The sequence below is a fragment of the Neoarius graeffei genome, chromosome 9 (genome assembly GCF_027579695.1).
Source record: "Neoarius graeffei isolate fNeoGra1 chromosome 9, fNeoGra1.pri, whole genome shotgun sequence".
In the NCBI taxonomy this organism is placed as follows: Eukaryota; Metazoa; Chordata; class Actinopteri; order Siluriformes; family Ariidae; genus Neoarius; species Neoarius graeffei.
This window is the reverse complement of record NC_083577.1, coordinates 69168670-69184497: the sequence shown is the minus strand read 5'-3', so window position 1 is coordinate 69184497 and position 15828 is coordinate 69168670. Positions and strand designations below refer to the sequence as shown.

Sequence of the window (15828 nt, the reverse complement as noted above, 5' to 3'; positions counted from 1 at the left end):
AAAAATCTTGACCGACCACCGAGTCTCATTAGCCGGTTAAAGTCGGTTAACCTATGAGTTTAAAATTCTAGAATTGGAATTATTAGAATCTATTCTAAATCTAACCGCGAGCATCCGTACATTCAGTCCCAGTCGCTGCCCTCCACTCACATTACCTTTTCTACAGCGTGAAACATTTAGTCAAACGCGGCACTGATGTCGAGGGGTTTGTATTGGAGCGGAGGACAAATGGCTCCAGCTTAGAGACAGTTTCAGTTGGCCATGATGGCGTTGAAAATAAAGTCAAGTGCTAGAAGAAGTACATAACATTCAGTGATGGGAATAACGGCGTTAAAATAAAGGCTGTTATAACGCCGGGTAATCTAATTAATTAGCTACAATTGTTATAACGCCGTTACCAATATCAACACGCCATTACTGCATGGTATTGAAGTTGCTCTGAAGCATACTGCTACGGACTAGGCACTTTTCTTCGAAGTGAGCCACAGAGACCTCATACTGCAATTGTTTTCCAGCTACTGATATTACGGTTACATGGCTGCTAATTGTGGACAGCCATTGGGAATGGGATAGCTGGAGCTGAGCTGATTAGCCGCTAAGCTAATATAGCAACTGTCTGATGCTAAGTAACATCAGTGAGTAACCAGGTTTTAGTTCAGATCTTGTGTATTATTATTACGTTGACATTAATATTCACCAGACTAATCAACCATCGACTTCATTCATGCGCCGTGTTCTTGTTTCTTTGATAGTCAAGAATTTCCTTGATGTTACGTACCTGGTTAACATCGTAGTAAAATGTAATCCAACACTGAGACTTTTCTTTCGCCGAGTGGCAGCTGTCTTCAACTGGGGCGGGAGGGCGGGACATGACTGAATGGGTGTTTCTGATTTGTCAGCTGTCGTCCTTACACCGCATGGCATGCCCCAAGCGTTTACAACACAGAATTCCAGGCTCTCCGCTCCAAAATCGGCAGCTTCAAAATGATTTATTTATTTTTATTATTTTTTTTAAACCGACAACCAAAAAAAAAATTAACCGGTTGACATTGATTCGGTCAAACGGTCATCGGTTAACATCCCTACTATGTATATTATAATTTCAGTACATTTATACATTCAGTAATCTAAACTGTACAGTGGTTCCTGAAATCTAAAAGGATCACCTACACTCTTGTGTAGAAATCCCTGTTCTGGGTGAACAATAACTTATTGTAAGAATATCTATTTGCCATTTAAAGCTCAGTTACGTTGCAACTTGTTCAACTGGTTAGAGCTTTTGCAGCTTGTTAAAGTTCTCTGTACATCTCCTTCCATGTCATCCACTACAGACTTCTCGAGACCTGGCATGCTTCCTGCAGCTGGATCACGTGAACGTGTATCTGGGGCGTGATTACCGTAGCAAGTACAAGGCTCCCACTGACTACTGCATGGCCCTCAAGGTACAAAATCAGTGTTGCAATACACCGAGAGTGCTTTCTGTCATACACACTGTCACATGACTAAACCTAACAACAGGGCAGGTTCTTACTGCTTATTGTTGTGTGTATTTCATGACATTACACTACAAGCATTTAGCAGACGTATAAATTTTTAAGATGTATAAATTCATTTGTTCTATCCACATTCACTGGATATAAGCAATCGCATGCTCTGATTGGCTACTCTACTACTAGGCTATCAGCTCATATACCGTGAATAGAGAAAAACAAAATGATGGAAGGTGTTGCTGAACCAACTGAGGATGAAATAAAAACTTGAAAACAAAACCCCAAAAAATACAAACAAGCAACAAAATATGGAATAAAAGTATTTGATAGTAAGAACATATATATATATATATATATATATATATATATATATATATATATATATTTTTCCCCCCCAAGAATTCTCATTTTTCATAAATTGCTATTGTCATTTCACTGGTTTGTTTACATTCTTCATCTTTAAACATTAAAATTTGTTGTTGGTTTTTTTTTTTTTTTTTTTTAAAGACTTGTTCAAAAGATCAAAGAAGTTTGAAAATTACAGAACTGAAATGTCCAAGGAAGAACATTCAAGGAAGGCAAATTTTTTTAATCAAAATTCTATTTCTCATTTTATTAAATATAGGAATGCATTTTTGATAGCGAGTGGCACGGTGGTGTAGTGGTTAGCGCTGTCACCTCACAGCAAGAAGGTCCGGGTTCGAGCCCCGTGGTCGGCGAGGGCCTTTCTGTGCGGAGTTTGCATGTTCTCCCCGTGTCCGCGTGGGTTTCCTCCGGGTGCTCCGGTTTCCCCCACAGTCCAAAGACATGCAGGTTAGGTTAACTGGTGACTCTAAATTGAGCGTAGGTGTGAATGTGAGTGTGAATGGTTGTCTGTGTCTATGTGTCAGCCCTGTGATGACCTGGCAACTTGTCCAGGGTGTACCCCGCCTTTCGCCCGTAGTCAGCTGGGATAGGCTCCAGCTTGCCTGCGACCCTGTAGAACAGGATAAAGCGGCTAGAGATGATGAGATGAGATGAGATTTTTGATAGCTATTTTGTCACTGCTATAGCAAGTTGAGTGTTTGAAATATGCTATGTACAGTGCTCAGCGTAAATGAGTGCACCCCCTTTGAAAAGTAACATTTTAAACAATATCTCAATGAACACACACAATTTCCAAAATGTTGACAAGACAAAGTTTAATATAACGTCTGTAACTTATAACATGAAAGTAAGGTTAATAATATAACTTAGATTACACATTTTTCAGTTTTACTCAAATTAGGGTGGTGCAAAAATGAGTACGCCCCACAACAAAAACTACTACATCTAGTACTTTGTATGGCCTCCATGATTTTTAATGACAGCACCAAGTCTTCTAGGCATGGAATGAACAAGTTGGTGACATTTTGCAACATCAATCTTTTTCCATTCTTCAACAACGACCTCTTTTAGTGACTGGATGCTGGATGGAGAGCGATGCTCAACTTGTCTCTTCAGAATTCCCCCCCCAAAAAATGTATTTCCACCATAAAGGTGAAGGCTACAAGAAGATCAGCAAAGCTTTAATTATCAGTCAGAATACTGCAGCAGAAGTGGTACAAAAATTTAAGAAAGATGGAACTGCAACCATCTCACAGAGACGTCCAGGTCGTCCACGGAAGTTAACACCTCGACAGGAGCGAAAATCGGCATGCAAGTTCACTGCAGTTATCTAAAGAAGTAGAAAGCCAAACTGGGGTGACTATTTCCCGTAACACAATACGGCGTACACTGCAGAGGAATGGCATGCATGGATGCCGTCCACGAAAGAAGCCTCTCCTAAAGCCCAGGCACAAAAAAAGCCCAACTAGAGTTTGCCAGGGCCCATGCTGACAAAGATGAAGACTACTGGGTCTCTATACTCTGGAGTGATGAGACCAAGATAAATGTTTTTGGAACTGATGGCTTCAAAACTGTATGGTGTCGCAAAGGTGAGGAATACAAAGAAAAATGCCTGGTGCCTACAGTGAAACATGGTGGTGGCAGTGTCCTTATGTGGGGCTGCATGAGTGCTGCTGGTGTCGGGGAGCTGCATTTCACTGATGGCGTCATGAATTCACAGACGCGTTGCTCTATACTGAAAGAGAAGATGCTACCATCACTCCACGCCCTTGGTCGTCGTGCACTTTTCCAACATGGCAGTGATCCTAAACACACATCTAAGGCCATTGTTGGATTTCTGAATAAGAACAGGGTGAAAGTGATTCAGTGGCCAAGTACAGTACGTCTCCTGATCTGAACCCAATCAAACACCTATGGGAAATTCTGAAGAGACAAGTTGAGCATCTCTCTCCATCCAGCATCCAGTCACTAAAAGAGGTCATTGTTGAAGAATGGAAAAAGATTGATGTTGCAAAATGTCACCAACTTCTTCATTCCATGCCTAGAAGACTTGGTGCTGTCATTAAAAATCATGGAGGCCATACAAAGTACTAGATGTAGTAGTTTTTGTTGTGGGGCGTACTCATTTTTGCACCACCCTAATTTGAGTAAAACTGAAAAATGTGTAATCTAAGTTATATTATTAACCTTACTTTCACGTTACAAGTTAAACAGATGTTATATTAAACTTTGTCTTGTCAACATTTTGGAAATTGTTTGTGTTCATTGAGATATTGTTTAAAATGTTACTTTTCAAAGGGGGTGCACTCATTTACGCTGAGCACTGTAATATATCAGTCCATATGTCAAAGCGACGGGCGTAAATGAGATTCGCTGAGACCTGTGCGAGACATCGTAGGACGGAAGTAAAACGTACAGCGGAAATCAAACTGGCCAACATCTGCCAACGTTGTCAAAAGACGCGCGTGCACTCTTTCGAATGCTGATGTAATCAAGCTAGAAGTTTTGATAGCAATCAGGAAAGTTTGAAAAAAGCAGGCAGTAATCGTCATTTAAACTCGTTTTTGTGCAACATTTCGTTTGGAAAACAGTTTTCAAAATGGTGGCACTGACACCTGGCTGACACTTCACGTTTCGAAGTCTCGCACAAGTCTCGTGAAGATCGCGCGGATAAGCGACGCCTGCCGTGGACCAAACGAACTAAATTCAACACGGCTAAAAACCGAATAGGCCGATAAGTATAATATTTAATTGCAATTAGTTGCCAATACAAGTCACGATCAAGTCACGATATAAGGTTACTAAAACCGAAAACGTAATTGAATAACACGTTAAATAAGAAATAAAGCAAGTTTAAAAATGACTTCAGTTCCCCTTTGTATAAATATTGAAAGCTATTTTATACCTTGGCACAACAGCAAGATGGCACTTTCTACAAAAAAACAACACCTAAAGTCAATTTGTGCAGCCATCGATAAGTTTTTAAGAAGTCCGCTTATGCGGAAATTATTTTGTCGGACGTTTTGTATCAAGTTTTTATTTATCGAATTTGCAAAAAATAAAAATGCTCTGTTTCTCAAACTCCAGTGAATGTGGACAGAATAAAACAGTTATTCCACGCAATCTCGTCGTACATGGCTATCAGCTCATGTATGACTCAATTTTGTGGAATAATTGTTAAATATACATACAGTACATGTAAAATGTATACAAATATACACTCCCAGATTTGGACACCCACGGATAGAAATGTTCTTCATTTTTACTAACTTCTACTATTTTAGAGTAATAATGAAGACGTTAACACTATGAAACAACACATCTGTTATTATCCAGTGACCAAGAATTTTTCTTGGCTAAAAGCTTTGCGCACTCTTATGCCACTTTTCCACTACCAACGCGGCTGAGTTGGGCTGAGCCGTGCCGTGCTGAGTTGGGCTGAGTCGAGCTGAGCGGGGCTGTTGGCGTTGCATTTCGACTACAACCACGCTGAACTGTGCTGGCTGGAAGTGGGTGGACACATTGGGTGGAGTTAGCGAAAGTGGGTGGACGTCAGGTGATGTCGTTAGGCGGCGCAAACAGTGACATCAGTGATCTTTTAAGCGGTAGTCTCACAACCCGGAGAGTAAACAATAAACATGGAGGACATGGAGCCGTTAGTGTTGCTGGTCTTGGTGCTGTGGCTTGTTGTCACCGACAACGCCAACAGATACTGGCAAGAGCGTATAGATGAGGCGAGGCGCATAAGCCTTCATAATTCTCGTAATTCGTAATTATTATTCTTCCGGGTTTACGGTGTTTACAGATCCCAGCATGCTCGCGGGGCGTGTGTGGGCGTGTGAGGACACTCCTCCTCACCAATCAGTGCACAGGGGAGTGTCTCCTCACGCCTCTAGCCTCACTCAGCTCGGTTTGGCTCGCTTCAGCCCCACTCCAAAACCATGCGAGTTTTGGGGGCTGAGCAGGGCTGAAGCGAGCTGAGTCGTGCTGTTCTTAGATAGTTGAAACGCGAGCCGTGTCGGGCTGAAGTGAGCTGAAGCGAGCTGAAGTGAGCTGAAAAAGGGTAGTGGAAAAGGGCCATTAGTATCTTCTCAGCTAGCTTCATGAGGGAGCGTCAGCCTGAAGGCTTTTTGTAAAGTTCCTTGGTTGAGCTCAAGCTAAATAAGCCTTTGTCAAAATGTCTATAAGCCAATTAAAATAAATATTCAATCTAGCGTGTGCCTGGTTGTGTAAATAAATCAGAATTAAAACATGAAAATGTGTCTGACGTTGGTCTGTGTTGTACATGAGAAGATTAGCTACAGCAGCAAGAATCTAAAACTGTCGTCAAAAAATAAAGAAAGAAATGATCTCATATTAGTTGTACAGTATGCTGCTTGTACACTCAGTCCTTAGGTATAAGTCTGAGTACTCCTCTTCAACACATCACATATAATAAACAGACTCAATAACTCAGCTGGTGTAAATGCTTGCATAAACAGTATTTTAAAAAAGCATTTATAAAAGTGCAGCTTTAATATCCAGCGCAAACCGAAGTACCAAAACTAAATCACTCATGAAAGTAAGTGCAATAAAAAAACTGATCCCACACAGTCGCCTTAATATACAGCGGGCTCAGCGAGTCTGCAAACTCTATGGAACCAAGATGCCAAAATTCAAACCTGCCCATACAAGCTCTAAAAAGCTGTCAGGATACATAAATAAAGTAGGTGTTAGTAATAATACGATCACGGTTGGTATGCTGTTAACACTAAGATGTGAAGCAGGATCATAATAAGTAATAAGCGATTCTGTGCATGTGTGTTGATTGATGGACAAGGACGCCGGTACACTGTGTTCTCAAGTTTGGGCTTTGGGTCCAGAGTTTTATGTCATGTTCCATGAAATAAAATAAATGAATAGTTTAAATGATTTTTTTTTAAAGTTCTCCTGGAGAACTAAAATAAAAACAGTGATCCAAACCATTTTAAAAATACTAAAATATGTAGTTCTGGTGCCATAAGTCTTTTTCAAGGCTTTATTTGGCTATGGTTTTCTTTTGCTTAATTTCAAAGTCACGGTTTGTTTTTGTAGATGAGGTTAATATAGGTCAGTGAATATTATGTTTTCCCAAAAACTGGGTAGAAATGCTGCTCTTTAAAAACATGGATTTGTACTGCCCCCTGTAGCGATGTGAACAAATTTAAAGCTGGTAGCGTTTTCCAATCGGTTCCGTTATGGTCTGGTTTTATTTTTCAGCACCCTCAGATTCAGAAGAAGTCTCAGTACATCAAGTACCTGTGCTGTGAAGATGTCAGGACTCTACATATGTGGGTCAATGGAATACGTATTGCCAAGGTATCAGCTTGTTTATGGATGGTGACATTGACATGAGGTACACTACCGTTCAAAAGTTTGGGGTCACCCAGACAATTTTGTGTTTTCCATGAAAAGTCACACTTTTATTTCCCACCATAAGTTGTAAAATGAATAGAAAATATAGTCAAGACGTTTTTCTGGCCATTTTGAGCATTTAATCGACCCCACAAATGTGATGCTCCAGAAACTCAATCTGCTCAAAGGAAGGTCAGTTTTATAGCTTCTCTAAAGAGCTCAACTGTTTTCAGCTGTGCTAACATGATTGTACAAGGGTTTTCTAATCATCCATTAGCCTTCTGAGGCAATGAGCAAACACATTGTACCATTAGAACACTGGAGTGAGAGTTGCTGGAAATGGGCCTCTATACACCTATGGAGATATTGCACCAAAAACCACACATTTGCAGCTAGAATAGTCATTTACCACATTAGCAATGTATAGAGTGCATTTCTGATTAGTTTAAAGTGATCTTCATTGAAAAGAACAGTGCTTTTCTTTCAAAAATAAGGACATTTCAAAGTGACCCCAAACTTTTGAACGGTAGTGTAGTTTACTTTTGGTACAAGTATCTGACATGGCCTGTGTGGTTTTCTGTAGTATGGAAAGCAGCTGTATTTCAACTACCAGGAAGCTATGAAGCGCACTGAAGCAGCCCATGACTGGTCATCTCTCTCTAGCTCCAGCATGAAATCCGGTTCCAGCTCATCCAGTCTGCCAGGTGAGCCCGGATTGTGGCAGGTGATTTGAGGTCACAATGGAATTAAATTCCTGAGAACAGTACTTTGTTCTTTTGTGCAGTTTGAATTTCCCCCTTGTAAAACTGATAAATTAAAGCTAGACGGCCTTTCGATTTCATAAAACCGGTGAAATTTAGTTCCCTCTGAAATTTGGTCATTGTGATGCATGTTTATTTCTGTCATATCTAACTAAACAAAAAACAGGCCATTCTGTAGCTGGAAGTTATTTAATTTGAGGGGATTATTTCCGAAGCAAATAATGTGCATGAAATCACTCGCTTTGCGCAGTCAAGCAGACAGAGGAAGTCCGGTTTGCACATCGTCGTCTTTTGCGTTTTACGGCAGCTGGCATCCACAATGTTGCATTACTGCCATCTACAGGTTTACCTTTGACGGTGCACTGACGGTTACATCATTCTGTTGCTAAACGAACAGCTGATCACACCGAGGTGCTCGCTGACCGCCGATATTTCTTAGTTTGGTCCTGCGTTTCCTTTCCTTCGCAACATAACGTCTTTTATTCTCGCTTTCTGTTACTGTAGTCGGCCTTTCACATTTCATTCGCACACTCGCGTCCTCCATTTTTCTCTCCTGTTTCAAATTTGTATCCCACAATGCCTTGCACAAATGGGGAAAGCCCACCACGTGATGCATGACGTAGTCAAGCAGGAAAAAATAGTGGAGAATTTAGGGTCACGTGGTGCTAAATTCATTAATTGTTCTATTTTAAAAAAAAACTAATAAAATTGGAAATCTGTGATTCGAATTCAGTAGCTTTCGGTCCACTAAACAAAAATAACTGGGTGTCGGGGGAAAATTCTTTTTATGACCTACACTTGAAAAATCTGAAAGGCAGTCTATCTTTAAACAGTGTCGTAGAAAAGGAAGTAGTAAAAAGAGCAGATACAGTTAAAAAGGGTAAAAGTAAAAAGGAGAGAATACAGTACTCTCATCCAGTATCCATGTATGAGGACATACTCAGTGCGTTTACATGCACATAGAGAAAATCGAATTTCTGCCATAGCTCGACTGAAATCGAAGTTCTAAATGCCATGGAAACACCTTAGCACGGCTGAAATCGAACCGAACTGGATTTCTCGTAATCGAGCTACGCGACCTAGATTATGCGATTGTAGCCGAGCTACTTGGTGCATGTAAACCCTATCGAGCTACGTAGTCAAGCTACTTACTTCCCTTCCGGAAGTGATGAGTGACGAGACCACAAGCGGGAAACACAACAGCCTTGGTCGGCATGACAACAGTAGTAGTAGCGAGCAGCAGAAGAGGTCAGGAGGAACAAGGAGACAAAAAACAAAAACAATTGAACTTTTTGTGTATTTATTAAGACATAAGTTAAATTGTAAGCAAAAAATGGACATTAGAAAAATATACAATTGTGCAAAAATAAGTTGTCTTACAAAACAGTGGTCTGCGCAGGACAGTTTGTAGCCAACAGGTGGCAATGACATGTGGTGTGAATGTAAAGTGGAAATCACTCCTCTTCTTCATGACAACAACCGGAAGTGTGCCAACACGATGGGGCGTGTAGCGCCACCTGTGGCTCGGGTGCACAATGTACCTCACACAATAGCTCGATTTCCTTGTGTGCATGTAGGATTGGATTTCTCTGGCACCCCTGCTGGGACCCTTAGCTCGATTACCGACAGTAGCTCGATTTGGATGTGCATGTAAACGCACTGAGTGTCTTGTACATACACAGCTTTGGGACCAAAACGTTGCCGGTTTGATTCTCTGGACCAGCAGGAATGGCTGAAGTGCCCTTGAGCAAGGCACCTAACCCCCCCGCTACTCCCCAGGCTGCTCTGGGTATGTTGTACGTCGTTCTGGATAAGAGAATCTGCTCAATGCTTGTAATGTAATGCAGTGTCTCATGAACTTACGAAATTTAAGTCTCTGTGGCCCAGAGGTGAGTCACACAAGATATGTGTGCGCTTGACCAATCCCACACAGTTTTTGTCCTGACCTGACCTGTTATATTTTCTAATACACTTAGTTGGTACCATTTCACAAAATATATATGTGATTTAAACCACAGCTACCCTGACAAGGATAAAGTTGTTACTGAAGATGAGTGAACAATATAATCAATGAATCCGTGAAGTCCAATTGCACCACACCGCGTGTTAATCAGTATGTTTTTTTCTTTGTCCTGCAAGCTGGAACACTTTGCTCCCTCCTGCGATGTTTTGTTTGGTCCCACGTGATCCTAGTCCTGATGCACACCATTAGTCCACACTGAATCTCATTTATTTATTTATTTATTTATTTATTTATTTCCAGAATCCCAGTCCAACTATTCGGACAGTGGCGTGTCAGAGACCACTTCCTCTGGACATGTTCGCTCTCAGAGTGTGGTCAGCTCCATCTTCTCTGAGGCCTGGAAGAGAGGCAACCAGGCAGAGGAATCCAAGGTGCCCTAAAACATGTCATCATGAGCTGTTTTACCCTCTTCATCTGCTCTCGTCTTCCATCTAGTCTGTCTCATCCTGATTCTGTCCTGTGGAAAAATTCTTTGATCGTGGCCTTATTATCTAATATTATTATAGTATCAGCTTAACACTTGCACTCTGATTAATATAGAATGTTCCATTAACCTTAGTCAGGTTTGTTACATGATGCTTGAAAGAAGCTACCGTCTGTACGTTTTGTGAACGAGTGCAGTGTTGAAACATTGTCAGAGTTCACGGTCAGATCCTTGTTGTATAATGAGCTGCTTCTCAGTTCAATTGCAGTAATTAGCTCTGCTGCTTCTGATCACATCCATATTTGTATTGTGTTCAGATGAAGCAGCTTTCAGAAGTCAGAGATTAGTATGCTCATCAGTCTTATGAGCTGGTGTGATATACTGGCACGTCAAATGCACGTAGGCCAGTGCATTGTGACTGGTGACTGCTGATTTTCTGTGCTCCTCTCCTCTCTTAGGGTGCAAAATTCAAGTCTCACAAGGCCATACCCTTATGCACTGGTGGGGATTGAGGTTAGGGTGTGAAAGCCATCATAACACTAGTGTATTCTCTTATCTTAACATAACTTGGAGGCCACTAACCACTCTGTTAGTGCTCTAGCTGTTTACTCCTTGTGTGTTTTTGGTGAATGCAGCCTAATCAGGATGTGGTGTGAGAGACTGGTGTTAGTGGCTTGTGTTAACTTTTAGTTTTCCCACAAAGCACTAGTGTAATATTGTAGGATTAATGCAGTAAAGTGTAGCTTGAGTGCACTGTATTGTATTAACAAAGAATTACGTGTGCTTGCAAGAATGGGATTGTGCTTCAGAGAGGTAAACTCGAAGGTAATAATCAACACTAAGAGTTCTGTAAGTACTTAATATTTGTTAATCACAAAGAGAAGTAAGACATTTTTGTTATTCAAAATGTACAGGTCCAGCCATGCTGATCTCAGCCAAGCACATGTGATTTATAGAATGAAGTCACTCCCTCATTCATGCCATGTCAATAATTGTTGTCTTATTGCTATTTTTATACCCGTTACTTCGTTCCCTACCTATTTCTTCTAAACGGATCTGTTAACGTCTGTATGCGTATTGAGTTTAGCTGTACATGGATAATGTAAGTAATGATTTTAATCTCTTGACTCTTTCCTTTCTTCCACAGATGAGAATGGATGTACCTCCACCTGCACAACCGAGTCGAGCTTCTTACCCTCTCCAACTTCCCCATCTGCCCCAGATGCCCCAATCTGTCCTACCCCATGGAAGCTATCCAAGCATATCACCTCAGTCTTCTCCTTCTCCACCATCACCCCCTCCTCCTCCTCCCCTGCCCAACCCTACCTGCCATTCCACACCCACCAAGTTCACGAAGTACAGCACCATTGCAAGGCTTCATAACATCTCCCAGGCCCCTAATCACTTCAAACAGACCCCTCTAATGGCAGCAATGCAACAACAGTCAGTGTCTCCACCCCCTCCCCCCCAGTCTGTGAAACCAGGAGCGAACAATATAGCGGCAAGTCCCAGCATCCCACCTCCAGCACCACCACCTCCTCCTCTGTCAATGCCCATGCCAGGGTCGGCCATGGCGGTGCTCAAGTTCGGCCCTCCAAGTCCTCAGCCAGAGTTTATCCCTCCTCCACCTCCTGAGGAAGAAAACTTACCACCTCCTCCCTTGGATCACATGCAAAGCAATGGCATGTTGCCTCCCCCACCACCCCCAGAGCAATTTAAGTGCCCTCCACCACTCAGCACCAATGGCCTCCAAGAGTTCTTGGCTCAGAAATTTCCCCATATGAACTACGACTTTGCTCCTCTCAGCCAAGATGAGGAGCCTCCTCCACCACCACCTCCAGTGTGTTTCTCTCCCCCACCTCCACAACAGGGGACAATGCCTCCTCTTGCCCCACCTAAAACATTTACTGGAGGTTTTCCTCCCCAGACAGCACCCAAACCATCTGGACATGGCATGTCTCCTGTCTCCCCTGTAGGTCCACCTCTGTCCCCAACACCACCCACCTCCATGAAGAAGCAGCAGAGTTTCTCTGGTAGCCAGAGCCCCAACCAGCCTCCACCTACCTTGCCCAAACAGCACAGTTTCCCCTCAAAAGCACCACCTTTATCTACTGCCATCTCCCCAACATCATCTCTGGTCAAACAGATTGCAAATCAGTTTCCTGGAACTCTAGATGGTTCTAAAAGTCCCGTGTCTCCTCCAGTGGTGAAAACCAAGCCCAAATGGCAGCTAGGAGGGCAGGTGCAGCCCCAGTCTCCTGAGTTCCCCCCACCTCCACCTGAAAGTAGCCTAGACTTTCCTCCACCCCCACCTTTACCTCCTGATCCAAGTCCTCCTCCTTCCAAAATGGGGTCACCCATGAAGAAATCCCCTTCCACTTCCTCGAACCTTTCAAACAGTTCATCAGTTAAGAGGCCTCCTCCAACCCCACAGCGAAACTCTAGCATAAAGTCTAACACCTCTGCTGAGTACCAGGAGCCAAAAAAAGTGGAAGACCTGGTGAGCATGTTTGCTCAGCCCAGCCAGTCTTCCCCCAGTTCATTCTCCACTCCATCTTCTACAACTGGCTCACCATCCAAAGACTCCCCAGTCAGTTTCCGAGCATCAATGAAACCAGGCAAGCTCAACTTGGCAAACCTCCCACTGGCTCTACAGGGGAAACCCAGTCAGTCTCGTCAGCCCAACTCGGACTTTCCGTCTCCTCCTCCTGATTGTGACTTCCCCCCTCCACCTCCAGACTCTGAGCTCCTGCCTCCTCCACCACCTATGGAGTTGCATACTGGAGCTCCCAAAGTGGCTGTAGTAAACCCCCAGCCACAGCTTTTCTCCAACACTTCAGCAAGGAAGCAAAGCTCCTTGAGAAAAACACCACCTCCGACTATGCAGCGTCGCAGCAGCGGAACCCCTGAGCCCTTGGCCCTTTCACCCCCACCACAACAGATCCCTCTTACCCCATTTACCTCTCAGATGCCCCCCACATCCCCCAAAGGTAACCTCTCCATCCAACCCAACTTTCTCGAGGACCTTAACAGGACTTTAAAGAGAAAGTCCATGTCTAGGCACAGCTCCTTGACTTCATCCCGCATCTCAGCCAAGATGGACCCTGTGGCCACTATGGACGACATGGCACTCCCACCGCCTCCCCCAGAGCTGCTGCTGGGCCAGCAGAAAAAGGGAGGCTACACGAGTGCCAATATCTCAGGCTATGCAACGCTACGGCGGGGTCCACCGCCAGCACCACCCAAACGGGACCAAAACACCAAACTGACCAGAGAGTGGTAGATGAAGCATGCACTAGAAGCTGTGTGCTGATCATCAGCATTTCTCTAGTACAAACTATAGATGCTCACAGGCCATAACATTAACATGATTGACTATGTTAAGAATACTATTCCTCATTTTAACCCAAGTTATTACCACACTATGAAAAAGCAAGCCAAGTCACCTACACTATAAGCTTCTCTGCGTGTTTGTGCCGCTTTGCAGTTACGTGTAAGCAGTTATACAAAATAGTGAGAAAAAGAAACTCTGCCATTATTATAAATAGGTACTGCATGGACTCCTGTGTGGGGACAGGGGAATAATACGTGTATATTAAAAGATGTATTTGGAATTTTGGGGTGGGGAGGGAGCTTTTACCTTTTTTATATAAAATTATTTAATACCTGAAATATATTCTTATTTTAAAGTTTAGTTTTTAAACCCTTGACTGTATGCGTTAAACGTGAATAGAAATCAGGATTAATGAAGAGGCGTGTGTGTGTGTGTGTGTGTGTGTCGGGTCTGAGTGGTTTGGTTGATCCAGTCTCAGAAAAAAAAAAAGCAAAGGCTTGGTAGTGTTTCCTCAGTTATCCTCTATTAAATGTGCAAATCTGAAAACTTTCCTTAAGTCCATAAAAGGTTGCAAACCTACTACTATAGAATTGGATAAAAATAATTTCTGAAGAACTTGTTCTTATGTTCAAGATAGGACCTTTGTTTTACAGAGTTTTTCAGACACTTAGAACCCACTACTTTTGTGACTCGCTCTTTAGCCTGGTTGTGTTTGGAATTGGATGTGTTCTGTCTCTCTGTTGGTTAAATTGATGCCTATCTGTACATACTGCAGCTCTTCCTGACTTTAACATCTGATGTTAGCTTTGTGGCTATCGGGAAGAAATTGCCTCTCACTACACCTGCCTTTAGTACCGAACCAAAGTTCTGCTCATATCTGGGTCTCACGTTTTCTCTTTCCCAGAGAATATAAGAAAATAATACATTTTGCATGCACAACCTAGTATTGTTTCAAATTGCTAATCTCTATCAGCGGTTGATCTAGCGGTGATGCGCTTGCATTTTTCTTTAAATGAAGGTAAATAACAAAGCCTGATTCAGTATCACTTTTTACTGACTTTATTTATGATTTGAGTGGTCACTTTAGATGGTGCACACTGAATGAAAAAGAAATAGGATGTTATGATCTCATAATGTTATGGTGTTGCAACAGCAATTCATTGGCATCATTTAATATCCATTTTGGTGTTTGGCTGCCTAAAACAAGAAGGAAAATGACTAAACTATTGAAGCCATGAGTGCACATTGCTAATGATGGTTGTTAAAGTCAGGAGTGCTCAAGATAAGATGCATAGGGGAGTAAATGTTACATTTAAACTGAAAAATATAAATATGTAAATCATGCAGTAAGCTGTGCCAGTGGTGTTTTCTTCCATGTGTCTGTTCTTTTGGTACTTATGACACAAATATGTGGGAATTTTAGAACTTTCTCGTGAGTCTGACTTCACACTCATGACCGTACATGATGAACACGGACGTCAGTTTAGTTTGTAGTTCTTGGGTGGAAAATGAAGACACAAAAGAGCTTGGAGGGACTTGTAAAAAATAAAGGGTGCGTATACAAGTTATTGGGGAATGTTTCTGTCACATTCAGAGAGATGCAGTCTTCAGAACTGATATTTTCAGTTTTAATAAATTTATTAATATATAGTGGTGCTTGAAAGTTTGTAAACCCTTTAGAATTTTCTATATTTCTGCGTAAATATGACCTAAAACATCAGATTTTCACACAAGTCTTAAAAGTAGATAAAGAGAACCCAGTTAAACAAATGAGACTAAAATATGATACTTGGTCATTTATTTATTGAGGAAAATGATCCAATATTACATATCTGTGAGTGGCAAAAGTATGTGAACCTTTGCTTTCAGTATCTGGTGTGACCCCCTTGTGCAGCAATAACTGCAACTAAACGTTTGCGGTAACTGTTGATCAGTCCTGCACACCGGCTTGGAGGAATTTTAGCCCATTCCTCCGTACAGAACAGCTTCAACTCTGGGATGTTGGTGGGTTTCCTCACATGAACTGCTCGCTTCAGGTCCTTCCACAGCATTTCGAT

At 42.2% G+C, this 15828-nt stretch overlaps 1 protein-coding gene across 3 annotated transcripts in view; it reads left to right on the top strand.

The window, feature by feature from the left end:
* Positions 1-15117, top strand: part of raph1a (Ras association (RalGDS/AF-6) and pleckstrin homology domains 1a) — a 172897-nt gene extending 157780 nt beyond the window's left edge. For all 3 annotated transcript variants that reach the window (XM_060930159.1, XM_060930160.1, XM_060930158.1), the window contains 5 exons: positions 1332-1442; positions 7095-7193; positions 7813-7933; positions 10254-10384; positions 11585-15117. In XM_060930159.1, the coding sequence (XP_060786142.1) occupies positions 1332-1442; positions 7095-7193; positions 7813-7933; positions 10254-10384; positions 11585-13720 (2598 nt within the window). In that variant the 3' untranslated portion in view covers positions 13721-15117. The remainder of the gene's footprint in view (positions 1-1331; positions 1443-7094; positions 7194-7812; positions 7934-10253; positions 10385-11584) is intronic.
* Positions 15118-15828: the final 711 nt, after the last annotated feature.